General features: G+C 49.3%; 2 protein-coding genes and 1 long non-coding RNA gene across 3 annotated transcripts; 1 reads left to right on the plus strand and 2 right to left on the minus strand.

Annotated features, from left to right (window-relative positions):
* Positions 1–427: 427 nt before the first annotated feature.
* Positions 428–3,334, minus strand: LOC101774039 (UDP-glucose 6-dehydrogenase 5). The gene is made up of 2 exons (XM_004981649.4): positions 3,173–3,334; positions 428–2,239 (listed from the first exon to the last, which is right to left on the minus strand). The coding sequence occupies exon 2, from the start codon at positions 2,216–2,218 to the stop codon at positions 776–778; it is 1,443 nt and encodes a 480-aa protein (XP_004981706.1). The 5' UTR covers positions 2,219–2,239; positions 3,173–3,334; the 3' UTR covers positions 428–775.
* Positions 3,335–9,722: 6,388 nt separating this feature from the next.
* Positions 9,723–13,709, plus strand: LOC105913632. Its single transcript, XR_001163083.2, has 3 exons — positions 9,723–10,114; positions 12,985–13,062; positions 13,572–13,709. It is a non-coding gene; the product is annotated as an uncharacterized LOC105913632 (long non-coding RNA).
* On the minus strand, positions 10,420–15,475 carry LOC101774447. Its single transcript, XM_004981650.4, has 4 exons — positions 14,519–15,475; positions 13,693–14,437; positions 11,647–12,074; positions 10,420–11,548 (listed from the first exon to the last, which is right to left on the minus strand). Exons 1-4 carry the CDS (start codon positions 15,147–15,149, stop codon positions 10,674–10,676), a joined length of 2,679 nt encoding a protein of 892 aa, XP_004981707.4. The 5' UTR covers positions 15,150–15,475; the 3' UTR covers positions 10,420–10,673.
* Between the last annotated feature and the right edge of the window lie 383 nt (positions 15,476–15,858).

Raw genomic sequence — 15,858 nt, forward strand, 5'->3', positions numbered from 1 at the left:
AAGTTCTATCCATTTCTTTTAGCACGAATCACAACAATAATCGCAATGTGGCATGAATATCCCGTGCAACGGGGTAATCAACATGGAAAATAGACAAACTCCAAATCTCCAAGAAAGAAATCGCAACTAGGCTACGCTAAAATTGTGGACAAAGTTTACAGCAACAGCGAGGAGGTGGAATTTCACAGTAACAGCAATAAACTGGGGTCCTGGAAACTAAATAAACTGCGGAAAAGCTCACAAGCGAAATTTGATACACAGCCGACTGAAGAAGCTCATCGTCCGTTGAAATGTGAGAGAGCAAATGAGATGAAGGTCGGCTCGCATTCGAAAGGGACACTGAGAATGCACTACCTTGTTCATCTGGCACGTCGTTAACAGCGCATTCGCATTCGCTGTGGAAAGTGGAAACACAAAAGGCAGGATGGGGCGAGTGAAGTTTTGTTATTTGTGCAAGAGAAGAGAAGAACATCGTTTCTGTAATAACTTTAGGAATACAATTGAAGAATCAACCGGCTATAGCAGGTCCATGGGTACAAGGAAATTTCCTCAAGCAGATAGCACAAGGGCTTGAGGATCTTACATCTACAGACGTCCTCCAACATGAAAACACGAAACAGAGAATACTAGCAGCACCGACCAACTTTTTATGCCTGACAGAAGAGAAAATCGTAGCGTCTCCTGCAAAAACAAACTATAATAAAGAATGGTCAACCAGTTCCTCTTCCTTTCTCGGATCCAATCCCTGCAGGCAGCAGCTCTCGGATGTGGAGACTTAAGCGACCGCGGGCATGTCCTTGAGCCAGGCGTCAAGCGGCTTGCCGATGGAGTAGACGATGAAGCCGATCTCCCTCAGCTTCTCAGGGTCGACGATGTTGCGTCCGTCGAACACGAAGGCCGGCTTCTGCATGTTGTCGAAGATCTTCTGGTAGTCCAGGGTCTTGAACTCGTCCCACTCGGTCAGGATGCACAGACCGTGGGCGCCCTTGGTGGCCTCGTACGCGTCCCAGACGCAGCTCACCTGCTTCACGGCCGTGGGGCTCGTCGGCTGCAGGTGCATCGGGTGGTCCCAGTCGAACTTGTTCATGGCCAGGTCCCGCTGGATCTGGTCCTCTGTCACCTGGGGGTCGTAGATGCTGATCTGGGCCTTGTCGCCCAGCAGGCCCTTGCAGACGTCGATGGCAGGGGTCTCCCTGGTGTCACCGGTGTCCTTCTTGAAGGCAAAGCCGAGGACGGCGATCTTCTTGCCGGCGACAGTGTTGAACATGGAGGACACCACGCGGTTCACGAACCGGCTCTTCTGGTAGTCGTTGATCTTGATCACCTGCTTCCAGTAGTTGGCCACCTCGGGCAAGCCATTGCACTCGCAGATGTACACCAAGTTCAGGATGTCCTTCTGGAAGCAGGAGCCACCGAACCCAACACTGGCGTTCAAGAACTTGGGGCCGATCCTGGTGTCCTTGCCCACAGCGTACGCCACCTCGGTCACATTGGCACCGGTGGCCTCGCAGAGTGCGGAGATGGCGTTGACAGAGGAGATCCTCTGCGCCAAGAAAGCGTTGGCAGCGAGCTTGGAGAGCTCAGCAGACCACAGGTTGGTGGTGAGGATCCTGTCCTCAGGAACCCAGTGAGCGTACACATCCTTGAGGGCCTGGACGGCCTTCCTGCCCTCAGGGGTCTCCCGGCCACCGATGAGCACCCTGTCAGGCTTGAACAGGTCCTCAATGGCAGTGCCCTCAGCAAGGAACTCCGGGTTGGAGAGGATCTGGTAGTTGATGCCCTTGCTGTTGTGGGTCAAGATCTTCTCAATAGCCTCAGCAGTCTTGACAGGGACAGTGGACTTCTCAACAACGATCTTGTCAGACTTGGAGACATCAGCGATCATGCGAGCAGCGCTCTCCCAGTAGGTGAGGTCAGCAGCCTTGCCAGCTCCAAGACCACGGGTCTTGGTGGGGGTGTTCACCGAGACGAAGATGATGTCAGCCTCAGCAACGTGCTTCTCAACATCAGTGCTGAAGAAGAGGTTCTTCCCCCTGCACTGCTTCACAACATCATCAAGACCAGGCTCATAGATCGGGAGGGTGTCGCTGTTCCAGGCCTCAATACGGGGCTTGGAGATGTCAACGACAACGACCTCAATGTCTGGGCACTTGAGGGCAATGACGGCCATGGTCGGGCCACCGACATAGCCAGCACCGATGCAGCAGATCTTCACCATCTTGTCAGCTAGATCTGTGACCTGTAATTGCAAAAGGTGCTTCTTAAGTGGATTGTATAAAACAGAATACACAGATCAGACATGACATACAAGTATTTCAAGTCAACTGAAGCCCTCAGGATTCACAAGCAAAAGCACAAGATCCTGAACATTAAAGCAAAACTGAAATAACAGAGGCATACAGAACCAGGTTCTAACAAAGTAACTCAACTGAACCGAACAAACAGAAGTTACCAATTTGGCAACATCTGGAAAAGTTAGCCTACCAGGTCAGACTGCATCTGAAAAGGCATATTTTGTTTGGAAGGTTTAGGACGTATTCAGATCTCATTTTTGTTAAGCAAGTATAGCCCATATCTGCCTCTGCTGATCGAAACTGACCCGTTAGCACTCTTCTCAACCGTACATCTGTAATTAATGCTTCCTAAATTCTTGTGGAACCATACAAATTGGGGAGTACTCACTAATTATTAAGCCACCAAAGGCACCAAACCAATTGTGATCCCATTCTCATTATGTAAAGTACGGTTTATACTGAAAAAAAAGGGACAGAGCCCAAACAGAATGATGGACAGGAACCAGATCCATGACCTCTAATCCAATATGAATTTACTCACGAAAATGATATGAACAACAAGACCATATTTAACCGCGATCAGCCAGAAAGATCTGAAACTCTGACCCAAAACGAGAGCAGAGGATGCGAATTCCAGGGGGCGCAAATCCTATTCAGTTACTACACCACATAATCGTGATCCGGATCAGATCCAAACCACGAAACTCCCAGATCTGAGGACATCATCTTCCTCAGAGAACGAACTCGGGGAACAACTGCTTATACAGAACTAACTCGAGGAACCAACTACTACGCAGAACGGGATCACGATCCTCGCCTGGCACGATCAGGAATGGAAAAATCAAAGCAATCGCGCGGGATCGGGGCACGAGTCTCACCAGATCTCGAGGAGCCGCAGGGAGATCTCGCTCGACGAGGGCGGGCACCCGCACCACCGACGGAGAGAGGCGGCGACCTCGCTCTCTTCCTGTGCGCGATGCGTGTGGTAGGGGAGGGAGACGCTCGCTGCCTCCGAGTTGTGTGTGTGCAGAGGAGAGGCGAGGCCACAACTCCTTAAATACCCCGCCACGCAAACCCACCGAATCAGATCTACCCCTCCCCCTTCAAAAAATAACCGTGCCGGGTCGAAGGAAAAAAAAAGTAACCGCGTCAAAGGATGGTCGGAAACCGGAGTAGGGGGAAGGGGGGATCGTGAGGTGGACGACGAGTGCTCATGCTCATGCATGCCACCAAACTTGCATTAATCAAAAAGGCGCTCGCATGAGTCCATGACACTCTACCAAACCACTTTCCTTCTATACCCTCAGCCCCCTCTCTCTTCAAAACAAAAGGAAAGAAAGAAATTCTCCTGTGCCATCAAGCGCATAAACAAAAGGTGCTGATAAAGCTTTTTTTTTTTGCAGTTGCTGATTGAACAGTTTTTGGTGTAACTGAGCAGTCTGATTACTCTCTGATCAGATCTGGCTCTATCTCACGTTCAGTGTACAGAGACTAAGGTCAGGCGAGATGGGTGCGTACATGTAGCCCATGAACTGGAAGCAAGTCAAGGAACATGGCCTGCAGAATAACCTAAGAGTTGCTGTAATTTAATCCCGCGGTCAACTACAAACAGCAACCGAATAATTGAGCTCTGAACCATACAATATGCTACGAGTACTAACCAAGGTTGCAGAAGCTAAAGCGATGGAGACCGAGACGTAGGAAATGCGGGCCGGATCAACCGAGCCGAGGCAGTAGAAATTTTCAAAGCCGGGACACGGCCAAATCCAGGAAGCTGATGCTGATGCTGATGCTTCTCCCAACTATACTCTCCACCAAGTCACCAACCAAAACGTGTGTTTTGTTTGCTGATTAAGAAACATAGGCTGGATCCAGTGCAGGGAAACTCCAGGGCTGATGGTATAAAAGTTAGAAGGAAAAACTAAAGGGAAAATTTTCCTAGAGAGGCTTTTTGTTTATATGCAGAGATGGAGTGTAATCAGGAAAAGGAAGAACTTTCTTAGTCTGTAGTCACTGTCGTTTGATTAATGCTAGTAGTAGACTGAAAAAGACTCAATCTTTCTTTTCTCCTTAAGCCATCATTTAGGAAAAGGTTCTAGAGAAAGTTCTTTAATTTCCACAGTTCTAAGTCATGGATTGGCACATGCTCAAACTACCAAGTCAACAAATACCCTTGTTTTCTCACTCAAATGATAAATTCTTCCAAGTACAAGTCGGCCCATGTATAGTTGAATACTAAATACACTACATAGGAACCAAAACTCTGTCTAGTCAAACTAATTGAAATCTATTCAAAAGAAAAATGTATAACTAAGTTTTTTTTCTAAATTTTTTCCCATTTTATAAAACAGTGCCCAACACACAGACTTAGGACTTCATAAAGAAGACACAAGACAACTAACTAAACAAATCACAGTTTTTAAACCCCCACCATCCCTACCAACATGCAACATCGCCATCGACCACACCAACAAAAAAGGAAACGCGAAGAGACTCCCACTGAGACATTTCAACGAATACCGGATCTGCATCTCGGCTCTGGCTCCTCCGCCAACTACAGTCCACGCACGAATCCGCCGACAATGGAGTGAAGCAGAGGAAAAGGAACTACCATCACGGCGTCGCCCCACCCGAATCGGTTGCAACCGCCGCGGAGGCAACCAACCAGCCCAAGGAAAGCTGGTGATTCGCCTTTGAGTGCCTCTCACGCGAGACCACGAAACGCAATCAGGCCATGGCGACGACGACGAGGCGTACGGATCGGAGCAGAGGGGAGGAAGAAGTGTGATCTCTGCAGCATTACCTTCGGTTGCTTGGCGTGATGGGGAGCAACGTCAACTCTGCCGGCTTGGCGTTTTTCTCCTCCAGATTTGATCTGGTTTCAGTTGGAGTATTTACCGGCTCAACGGAGAGAGGGGAAGGAGACGTATCGTTTGCCTTTTTTAGAGCGTGATTTTGTTTGTTTCATGCAGTTAAAAAAAGATAGCTGGCACTCAATTAAAAAAATAAAAAGATGGTAGCGGGTAAAAAAATATTGCAGTGACAATGGCGTTTTATTCATGCGCTACAAGTGATTCAGCATAAAAAAAATGAAACTCCTATTGGTAACGGATCAACGTGAATGCAAGCAGAAACTTATATCAGGACATCTCCAAATGAAAGATGCTTACTACCAAATAGTATGTATATACATTTCCTAAAGTTTTTTAAAAAAGACTAATGCCGCCATGCCGTCAAAAACACCATATTTAAATCGTTTCTCTAATATGCAAGTACTTCCTTCGGTCAAGAATATATTATTTATTACTTATCATTGTCTTAGCAGTGCAAATTTGGCCATAATTTTTCTAAAATGTAAGCAAAATCTACACATGTGATTTTTATATTCTAAAAAAAATGTTAAAAATAATCTATTAATGGTTAAAGTTTCAAAATTTTGATAGTATCTTAGTCAAAGAGTCATACATTTACAACCGAGGGAGGTATCTCATTATAGATGCTTAAATTGATGATTGCAGGATCTCCATTGTGATACTTACATGTGCAAGCGCCCATGAAAGCACCGGAGCATCATCAAGCAACAATGCTACAGGATATTGACAAAAGGGTTTATCTTTTCCTAAGTATGGAAGTGCCCTTGTAAGTACTTGAATAGTTGAATTAAAGATGGCCTTAAGGAGTACATGGTGATAATAAACTGCACAAAGGACCATGATACAAGGCGACTCATTTTCACCGCAAAGTCTTTAATCTTGATGTAAGTTAGAGCTAGTAATAATGTTCAAAAAAAAGTTAGATATGGTAAAATAAAACCTAGAATTATTCCACGTCCAATTTCCTATCTATTTCTCATGCCTCAATGGTCGCAGTTGCTCCAACCATTTGTTTCTTCTTCTTCTTCTTCTGCTCCTTTGCAAGTAGTATGCTGGTTATTTCTTCAACTATATATATGTTCTCAGAAAATATATTCAGATGATGGCATTTACTGTTAATTTTGAGTTGACAAACGCAAATTTAAAGGAGTACAAAATTAGTGGTAAATGACGATCGCCGGAACTCAGGTACTGCCAAACTCCAACAATCGCCGGAAGAAACTGCACAGTCACATCGTGAGGGGAAAAAAAATAAAGAACCCCTCCAATGTGACAAACAGAAAACCCACGCTGATCATATGCTTTATGAGACGCTGCAACAATACACGGAGACGGCAGTCAAGTGGCAGTGGACCAAAAGGATTTCATGTGTGCCAGCGTGGGGACTGGGCATTGGCCGATTGGGGAATGTCCCTTCCTGGCCGGAGATGGATCCAGTGACGGAGTAGCAAAGATCGCCGGCTGCTGTCGAGAAGTAGCAAAGATCGCCTGAGACGACGATCCTGTCCGCATCAGACCGCAAACGGGTCGACGCCAACCAGTTCATCAAGCTGACAACGCCATTGCAGGCTTGCAGCGTGGGCAAGTGGCAAACCCAAACAACGCCTTGTGCTGCGGTTATGTGTCCACGACTAGTAATCTGGTTTGATCACTGGATTGGGCCGTTACCTCTGGCTGATACCTTCCCAGCGCTTTTCTCGCACTCGGGACGGCCGCATATCTCTGTCAGTGCGGCCTGGGCAGGAGGACAGTGGAATTTTCACCTTGTGTTCTCGCCTCAGCTCTGCAGCAGCCATTGCAACCCTCAGCTAGGTTCGTGATCAGCGCGGCATGGGTCAGAAGATGTTGCTGTTCTCCTCGGCGGGCTTCTACCGTTGGACCGCAGCCTCCCAGCCGGCGGACCCGTTTGCTGCCCACATCTGGGCCAATGTGGCCATTCCATGCTGTAAGCAGCACTTCCTCTGGTTAGTGCACAGGCACCGCCTCCCGTCTGCCGCCCTGCTACGTCACCGTAACATCATCGACTCCCCGTCTTGTACCTTCTGTGGTGCTCATGAGGATCAGGACCACCTGCTGCTTCGGTGCAACCGTGCTAGAAGGATCTGGCGCCTCCTTGGATGGCCCTCCGTGCCATATCTCAGTTCCTTCAGGGAGCTTTGGACCTTACCGGAGCTGCCGGACGGAACTGTGCCCAGCGCGCGGTCGGCAATCCTCACTGCCATCCTTTGGCACATCTGGAAGGGCCGCAATGAATTGGTCTCCAATGGTGTTCATGTTCCCCCGCGCACCACCTTTACTGCCATCGCAACTGATCTTGAGCTCTGGAAGCATAGAACCAAGGATGAATCTGCTAGGACCTCTCTAGTACTGTGGAGTTTGCATTTTAGGAACATTGTAATTTAGACACGCCACTCTATTTTTCTCTTCCTTCACAAATCTTGTATGCAACATTAATACAATTGTTCAGGCCAACAAGAAAAAGTGTGCACGCAAAACCAAACGCACCAAAATCTTCCTTTTCTTTTTGATTGATGAAAGATTAACCGTGCCAAACTCTGGCCCACAATTTCTACGGTTCCAGTCTCCTAGGAACTGAATGTTTGGCACTGCAGACCGCACACATCACTGCCTGAAGACGGCTCGGACTGCAGCAGGCTGCCTAAAAATGGACCCCAGGACAACGACGACCTGCCGTGACTGGAGCCGAGACGCGCGGCCGGCCGGAGCCACTTCGTCAACACTACTCAAAGAATTGAAGCGAGAGGTTCGCGTGGCTGTCGTGCGAACTCAGCAAGTCGTCTCGTTGGCCTCCGGGTTCGGCAGAGTTAGGAGGGTTCGTCGATCGATTCGTCTCACACAGCACGACGCATCAACCGACCGACAGGTTGCTCGCTCCGCTCGCTGTCCTGTTTCTTTTCCTGGCCATCTTTTTCCGGCCTCCAATGATGGCGAGCATGGCGTGTGCCCGCTTTGGGCACGTTACTATGTGCGAGCGAACATGCAGGGGGCTGGGGCTCGCCGCTCACCTACCCCCGACATGGGAGGGAAGCATCATCCTTGCTGCAAAAAGGGTAGGTCCTTTCATGGGTTTCTTTTTTATCTGGGGTCCCTTCTTCTCCTCCAGTTATTTATTTTTTTGAAAAGTACTTCTCCTCCAGTTCTCCGTTGCATTCCACAGCGAAGGAGCTGTCAGAAATTGCTGGAGCAGAACACGATTTTTTCGTGCTGTTGCACCGACGCTGAAAGCGATGTGGTACCGCTATTCTTTGTTCACTCTGAACTGCTTTTTGCCGTGAGTGTACAGTATACTACTACAACTACACCACACTTGCTTGTCTTCTTTCCAAGGTTGGTTAAGAACTGCATCCTTGGATACCGGAACTAGAACCAACTAATCATCGAGCACCAAACCTGGCAAGGACAAGTTTGGCGAGCAATGTGTACGTACGTGCGCAAGATGACTAGATCTAGAATGAGAGGAATATGAACACTATTACACTAGTACTGTACGTGTTTTTTTTGCATGTGGGAAGCAAGAAAATGAGAACCAGGAAGCGCAGCCTCGGACGGAGGAGGTCAGGAGCCGACACTGCAGGCGGGCGCAGGCCGTTGGAAGCCGCCTCGCAGGCGGGTCAGGTCGCAGCTCCCTGAAAACTCCAACCCAGGGGTCGCCAACGGCCAGCCCACGATCACGTCACGTCACGTCCACCCCCTTTGACGGGAGGAGCGCGGCCTTGACGGCGACGGGGATCCCCTTGGCGAGCGGCGCCGGGTGAGCTGGAGCTCACGATGCGCCGGTGCGGCGGGACCAGGGAAGGGAAGGGAACCTCATTCCCCGATCCCCACGCTGGGATTTTGACTTTCCAGCGTGCGCTCCGCCGGCTGCTCGGGCGTCGGGCAGGCTGGCCACCGGCGTCGTCCTCTGTCTAATAACTCGACGCGTCTCGCCAATTCTTTACGCGTGCCGATGGATCCCGTGTGCCGCGCGCGGAAACGGTCGCCAGTTCGCCACCGACTGGCCGACCGACGGCGTGCTGCGCGGCGCGCGCGCGCACGCGGCGGGAGGCACGGTTCGGCTCCGCGGCTGCGTCCGCCACCACATGGCGCTCGAGTTTGGCACGTACCGGCTTCGGAGCGGGTGGGCGGGCGGGTAGAGTAGAGGGGTCCAGAACTGCTGCGCTGTCCTGTTCGGTGGATGGATGGATCCAGCGATTCGATTTGCCACCACGTCGGTAACTGGACACGGAGGATTGGAGGTCTTTGAGAATGAGAGCATGTTGATGGCTTTGGATCTATTACTGCACAAGCATCTACACATCCTCCACATCTCATTTCCCGTCAATTTCGAGCGAGAGATCAGGCTGCTGACTGCTTATCTTTTTAGTTAGGAGATGGTCAATGATTTGACCTAGTAGAAAGGACAGGACCACTCTGGATCAGGCCGAAATAGGCAGTCCGAGGTGCCCCAAAATCTAACAGAAGCCCAACCAGGCCCAGATGTCCTTCTTATACCCCTGGGCCGAAATGAGACGATATCGAACCAACAAAACAAACCCCGCTCCACGGACCGACCTCCGCAACATCCTGCCTGAACCGTTGTCGTGATGCCGCTGGCGGCAGTTGGGAGTTGTGGGGCAGACCGGAGCAGGGGCAGCCGGAGAGCACGAGAGGAACCGCGGGAGGGCCGGAGGGAGCGGGTGCATCGTGCCCCCGGCGGCTTCGAAGGGGGCGTCTCGGCGCCCGTGCTCCAGCCATCGCCCGGCGTCCGGTACCTTAACCCCACACCGCCGAGGGTTGAGAACGGTACGGAACAAGGATCTCGTGAGCCGTGACTCCCAACCTCCGTGGGATGGCGCTGCCGTGGCGGCGGCGCCCCCGTGCCCGTCATTGGGGCTCGGCATTCCATCGAACGCCTCTCGTGCACCGTACGGCGACCACCTCTGTCAGGTATGCCATTGCTCCATTTTGAGTATCCTGCATTCCTACTTCCATTGCTAATCTCGAGATTCGTTCGATTTGGGGCGTTGATTGGCACTCTGGAAATCGAGAGACGTAGAAATTGAGGTTTCCGATTTCCTGTTCTTTTTCAGTGTCACTTTCAGTAACCAGTAGCTTGCTCGTTGTCCATTTCTGAAGTCTGAACACCAAGAGCTTTTACAGAGCGTGTCTAGCTCCAATGTGGCAGTTCCTTTAGGTCTATTAACATGAATTGGATAGCTAATGCTTGCCATTTTGCTCGATCTATTTTTCAGTTTTCATGAAATAACCTCACCTCCATTAACAACAGCTCCACCATCTGTAGAGTTCCTATGGGGTAACACATACACAGGGTGTGTGCATTTTATTGGAATTGTTACCTCTAAACTTAGAGAAAGAAGGGCTATATAGATTTTAATGCAAACATATAATACTGACATAAGAAATGATTACACGCAGAACCCAGCTCTGCAATAGTGCAACAATGTAGTATAACTGTCTGTGGAAACTGAGCCTAAATTCTTAAATATCACCCTTCTTGTAGCAATTTCACAAGTTTTAGCAAGTTGTGATGAGAGGATCCTCCCTCTCTGATGCTTGCACATGCCTTGTTCTTCCACATAACTGCCCTCGCCTTGATATCCTCAGTTCCCAGCAGCTGCGCAACCTTGTCCTTGATCTCCTCCTTTGTGATGACCCCTTGTTCATTGGCACAGAGCTTCAGTCCTGTCTTCCACACATTGCACACGTAGCTCTGGTTGCAGAACTGGTCAGAAAAGTAGGGGCAGCACAAGAACGGGACACCATGGAGCACACCTTCCATCGTTGAGTTCCATCCGCAGTGTGTCATGAAACAAGCAACTGACGGGTGTGAGAGTACCCTTTGCTGGGGGGCCCAAGTGACAACCAGTCCTTTGCCACTGGTACTCTGCTTAAATTGGTTGAACCACTCCTCTTTGATTTCCCTGGTGAAGTTTGGCCGGACCACCCATAGGAATGGCCTGCCAGATAACACAAGTCCATTGGCGAGCTCTTGGAATCTCGTCACATCAAAGACAGTAGAGCTCCCGAATGCCGCATATATGACAGAGCCAGGGGCTTGCTTGTCAAGCCAGGTGAGGCAGGTCTGGTCTTCAGACCAGAAATTACCAGTCAGCTCTGACATCGGCGCTACCAATGGACCGATAGGCAATGCATTGGGGAGGAGAGCCAATGCTTCAGGTTCCACCTCTCTAAATGTGTTGCAGATGATGGCCTCAGCAAGTGCCATCAATTTGTTAGTATCAATGACATTCCGTATGTTCACTCTGCGCCTCTCTGTGGTGCTGCCCAGGCTGACCCAGGGGATCTCAGTTGAGTCAGTGGGTGGCATCAGTTGGATCATCTTGTGCATTTTCACGTTCCCTGCATCAAATTCAATATTCTTGATCATTTAGTCATAAGATGCAAGGAGGAAACTGACAGTATGGAATTTGCTATGATTAAAGGGATTTGATTCTTACCACTTTCATCGATAACACCATCCTCAATTAGTTTGGGAAGTTTCATCCTTAGTGCAAACACAGATGCTGAGTAAGTTAAGCACAAAGCAATACGTACTCCCACTGTGTTGGTCAGTTTTAGCGCCCAGCTCATAGACACATCTGCTATCACCCATTTTATCTTCTTGATTTTGATAAGCTCCTCAAGGGGGCTGAACATGGCAGCTGGTAAACCACCAACCAACTTGCCAATGTCTGTGTGATCATCAGCAGGGTCCATACCATCTGGAATGGATAGCATGTGAATTCCTCCATGGATCACTCCCTTGTTTTGCATGGACTTAAGGATACAATCGTGGTTGAACTCAGTGTTTACAAAGTAAATCTTGAATCCATAGTCGACTAGCCTGTGGGACAACTCCATTAGTGGAATGACATGACCTTGTGCAGGGAAGGGAAGCACCATGACATGAGGTTGAGGAGCAGGAGCAGCCATAATGGTTGTTTCTGTCATGGCTACCAACAGTTTGTGCCTTTGTGGGTTCAGTGCTTGCTGCTCGCTGTGGATAGATGTAACCAGATTGGTCCATCGGGTGTGCATATAAAGGGTGCCATATCATGGTTGTTGCATCATACCATACATCAGCAAATTTGTAGCCTGTTTATAGGTCTCACTTTTCCAAAGAGAAGGTTATCTTCACAATCATTCAGTCCAGAGCTGATCACTTTCTTTTCTCTGTCTTGCCGGGCAAGCAAAGTAGCCACGTACCTAGGGGATGGAGACGTTGCAAATAGCATATGCTTAGATGTATTTGCACGTGACTGAGATGATTGCTGAGCAAACTAGACTACTCTACCTGTGGCTAGGGGTGGTAAAGGACCCTCTAATTTAACCTAGCAAATTTAAGGATCGGGCTCAATAAGGGCTGGACTATAAGATTATATGATTTTGAACTAAAAATTGATAGTGCTGAGTTGGATTGTGAAGAAGGCATGAGGGCCATGATCCATTACCACCCCTACCTGTGGCCCTCTGGCCTATCCATTGTTTTAAAAATAAAAAGATTCACTGGAAATTCGAATAGCTTCAAAGATATTGGTACTCTACAAAAAGGCAAATACATTTTTAGTTCATCTGGAAATAAGAGAAGTTTAGAACATCTATTTTCTTGGCTCTTGGCCATTACTTCGAACCTTATGTCTGAAATATTGAAATCCTATGTGTCCAAAGTTAACACTGATCATGGATATCAAATCAATTTCACATATCATCTTCTGTTTGTAAACTTTATCGATATTTTGATGTGTTGTGTTCATCTACCTTTGGAGAAATCTCATGTTAATTTGCATACTCTGCAGAAAATCCAAGGAGCCAGATTATCTTGGAATAACTCAAATACCATGGCCTGGTCCCATGGAGCATCTGCAATATTTTCGGTAAGGCTGCATCTGTTCAGTTGTGCAATTCCTTACCCAATTAGTTATTTGAGGTGTATAGTGACACTTACACTGTATCATGAACATTTTTGGCTGGGCTGAGTGCTAATATATACTCTGATACTCCGGTGAACTCTGTATTTGCTTCTAGTTGTAGGGTTCTGCTAGCTCAGTTTTTTATGGTTGGGTCGAGACAGCAGGCATTCAGTATTACTATGCTTACCGTAGCAATTGCTGCTTCTTTTGAACCTCCTTAGCCATTTTGCAGATCTATAGATTGTTAAAAAAAATAATATTACAAAAGGCATTTTCTTAAGATGTTCCATGTGTCACCATTAGTACATGGCCCATAGCAGCGACCAAGTACCACGAGTACCACGAGGGCAAATTGCATTTGGCATTTGCTGTCATGTGATAACGACATGTATCCAACTTCGAATGCGACCTTCGACGATGTTTCTCCAACCAAGTACCCTCCTCTGACAAGCTAAAAATTACTGTTATCTCAGCAGGTTCACAAACTTGAGCAGATCCTGATGTGAGGACCCTCCATCCGCGATGCTCGCGCACGCCCTGCTCTTCAGGGACAACGCCCTCGCCTTGATCCCCTCGTCTCCAAGCAGCCGGGCGACCTTGTCCCTGATCTCCTCCTTGGTGACAATCCCCCGTTCGTCTGCGCAGATCCTCAAGCCGGCACCCCACAGGTCGCAGATGTAGCTTTGGTTCAAGAACTGGTCGGCAAAGAATGGCCAGCACAGGAACGGGACGCCATGACGCACCCCTTCCATCGTCGAGTTCCATCCGCAGTGTGAGATGAAGCATGCCACCGAGGGGTGCGAGAGCACACGCTGCTGGGGAGCCCAGCCGACGACCAGCCCCTTGCCTCCAACACGGCATCTGAACTCGTCCAGCCAGCCTTCATCGACGCCGTCCGCGAAGTTCGGGCGGACCACCCACAGGAACGGCCGTCCGGTGAGCTCCAGCCCGTCGGCGAGCTCTTGGAGCCTTGCAGTGTCGAAGACTGTGTAGCTCCCAAATGCCACATAGGCAACTGAGCTGGGGGCCTGCGCGTCAAGCCAGGCGAGGGAGGTCAGGTCTTCAGGCCAGAAATGGCTGGCTGACGTGGACTTGGATGCCACAAGGGGGCCGATGACCAGAGGCTCCTTGGGGAGGAGGGCCAGCGCCTCGGACTCGATCTCTTGGAACGTGTTGCAGACGATGGCGTCGGCGAGCGTGCATGCCGGGTGGCTCTTGATCACGCTCTGCAGCATTGCTCTTCGTGACTCGGGGCTCTTGGCCAAACTAGTCCATGGGAGCTCGGCAATGGCCGGCATCTTTGGGCTCAGCTGGATCCTCTCATTCCTCTTCACATTCCCTGCATACGGAAACATCATGTCCAACATGAATCGATGTGGAGAAGTCAATGGAACTTAGAAATTGCATGTTTTGCTCCTACCACTTTCGTCAATGATGCCATCCTCTATCAGCTTGGGAATGTGCGCCCTCAGCACGAAGACGGCGGCCGAATACGTCAAGAACAAGGCGACGCGCACGCCCACCGTGGCGGCCAGGTCCAGCGCCCAGTTCATGGAGACGTCGACCACCACCCAACGGGTGTTCCTAGCTCTGATCACCTCCTCGAGGCGGCCAAGCATCGCCGCCGGCAAGCTCTGGCCCAGCTCAACGATGTCGGTGCGGTCGCCGTCAGGGCCCATGCCGTCCGGGAGGGAGACGAAGCGGATCCCGGCGTGGGCAGCTGCTCCTCCGGCCTCTCCTCCTGCCGCCATGGCCGCGAGGACGCGGGCTTGGTTATATTCCGTGTTGACGAAGTCGACCTCGAAGCCATGGTCGGCGAGCCGGCGGGACAGCTCCATGAGCGGCATGACATGGCCCTGCGCTGGGAAGGGCAGCACCATGACACGAGGCCGGGGAGGAGACGTGGCGGCCATGGAGGCCGTCAGAGTTCGGTGCCTGCTGTGGGATGCTTCTTCCGGTTGCTGTGGTCTGTGGATATATATGGAGAATTGGAGATAGAATAGCAGCCTGTGGCCATATCGCCCCGGTGTGCTTTGTCGGGCGACCACCATAGATGCAGTTGCGTCAGATCTTACATCATCCAGAATTCATCTGTACTCATCTGCTTGCCCATCGGTTTCTAACTTTCCCATCTTACTACAAGCGTTCGTATGATTTTTTTTAAAAGTATTACTCATATGATTTTATTATAGTATGTTAGGAGCAATGAAGAACATGTACAGCTTCTTGACAACTAATTCCTGGCAGGGACAAACCAATGCCGTTTTACGCTCCCAACAGAACTGCTCACGTGTTGATTTTATTTCCTCGCGTTCTTGATGGCACTTTGATAGAGTGAAGTTCCCTGCAACATTATTTTATGCAGCAAGGGCACCAGTAACAGTGTAATAGTACTCTCTTTCCTGGAACAGTGGACCCTCGCTGAAAGCTGAGTTTTTTTTTCCTGTCTGGAACTTCTGTATTGTTGCATTGCACTTGCTCTCTAGTGATACAATTCCAAATGTGGGACAATCCTTTGTATGTTTGCCTAAAACAATGCGATGAGACAATGGTCCACCTACATGTTTGCATATCTAAGGCTCCGTTTTCTTCCACTGATTTATTTTTAGCACCCGTCACATCGAATGTTTAAGATATTAATTAGGAGTATTAAACGTAGACTATTTACAAAACCCATTACATAAGACGAATCTAAACGGCGAGACGAATCTATTAAGCCTAATTAGTCCATAATTTGACAACGTGTTGCTACAGTAAACA

This window comes from Setaria italica, chromosome IX, assembly GCF_000263155.2.
Source record: "Setaria italica strain Yugu1 chromosome IX, Setaria_italica_v2.0, whole genome shotgun sequence".
Lineage (NCBI taxonomy): Eukaryota > Viridiplantae > Streptophyta > Magnoliopsida > Poales > Poaceae > Setaria > Setaria italica.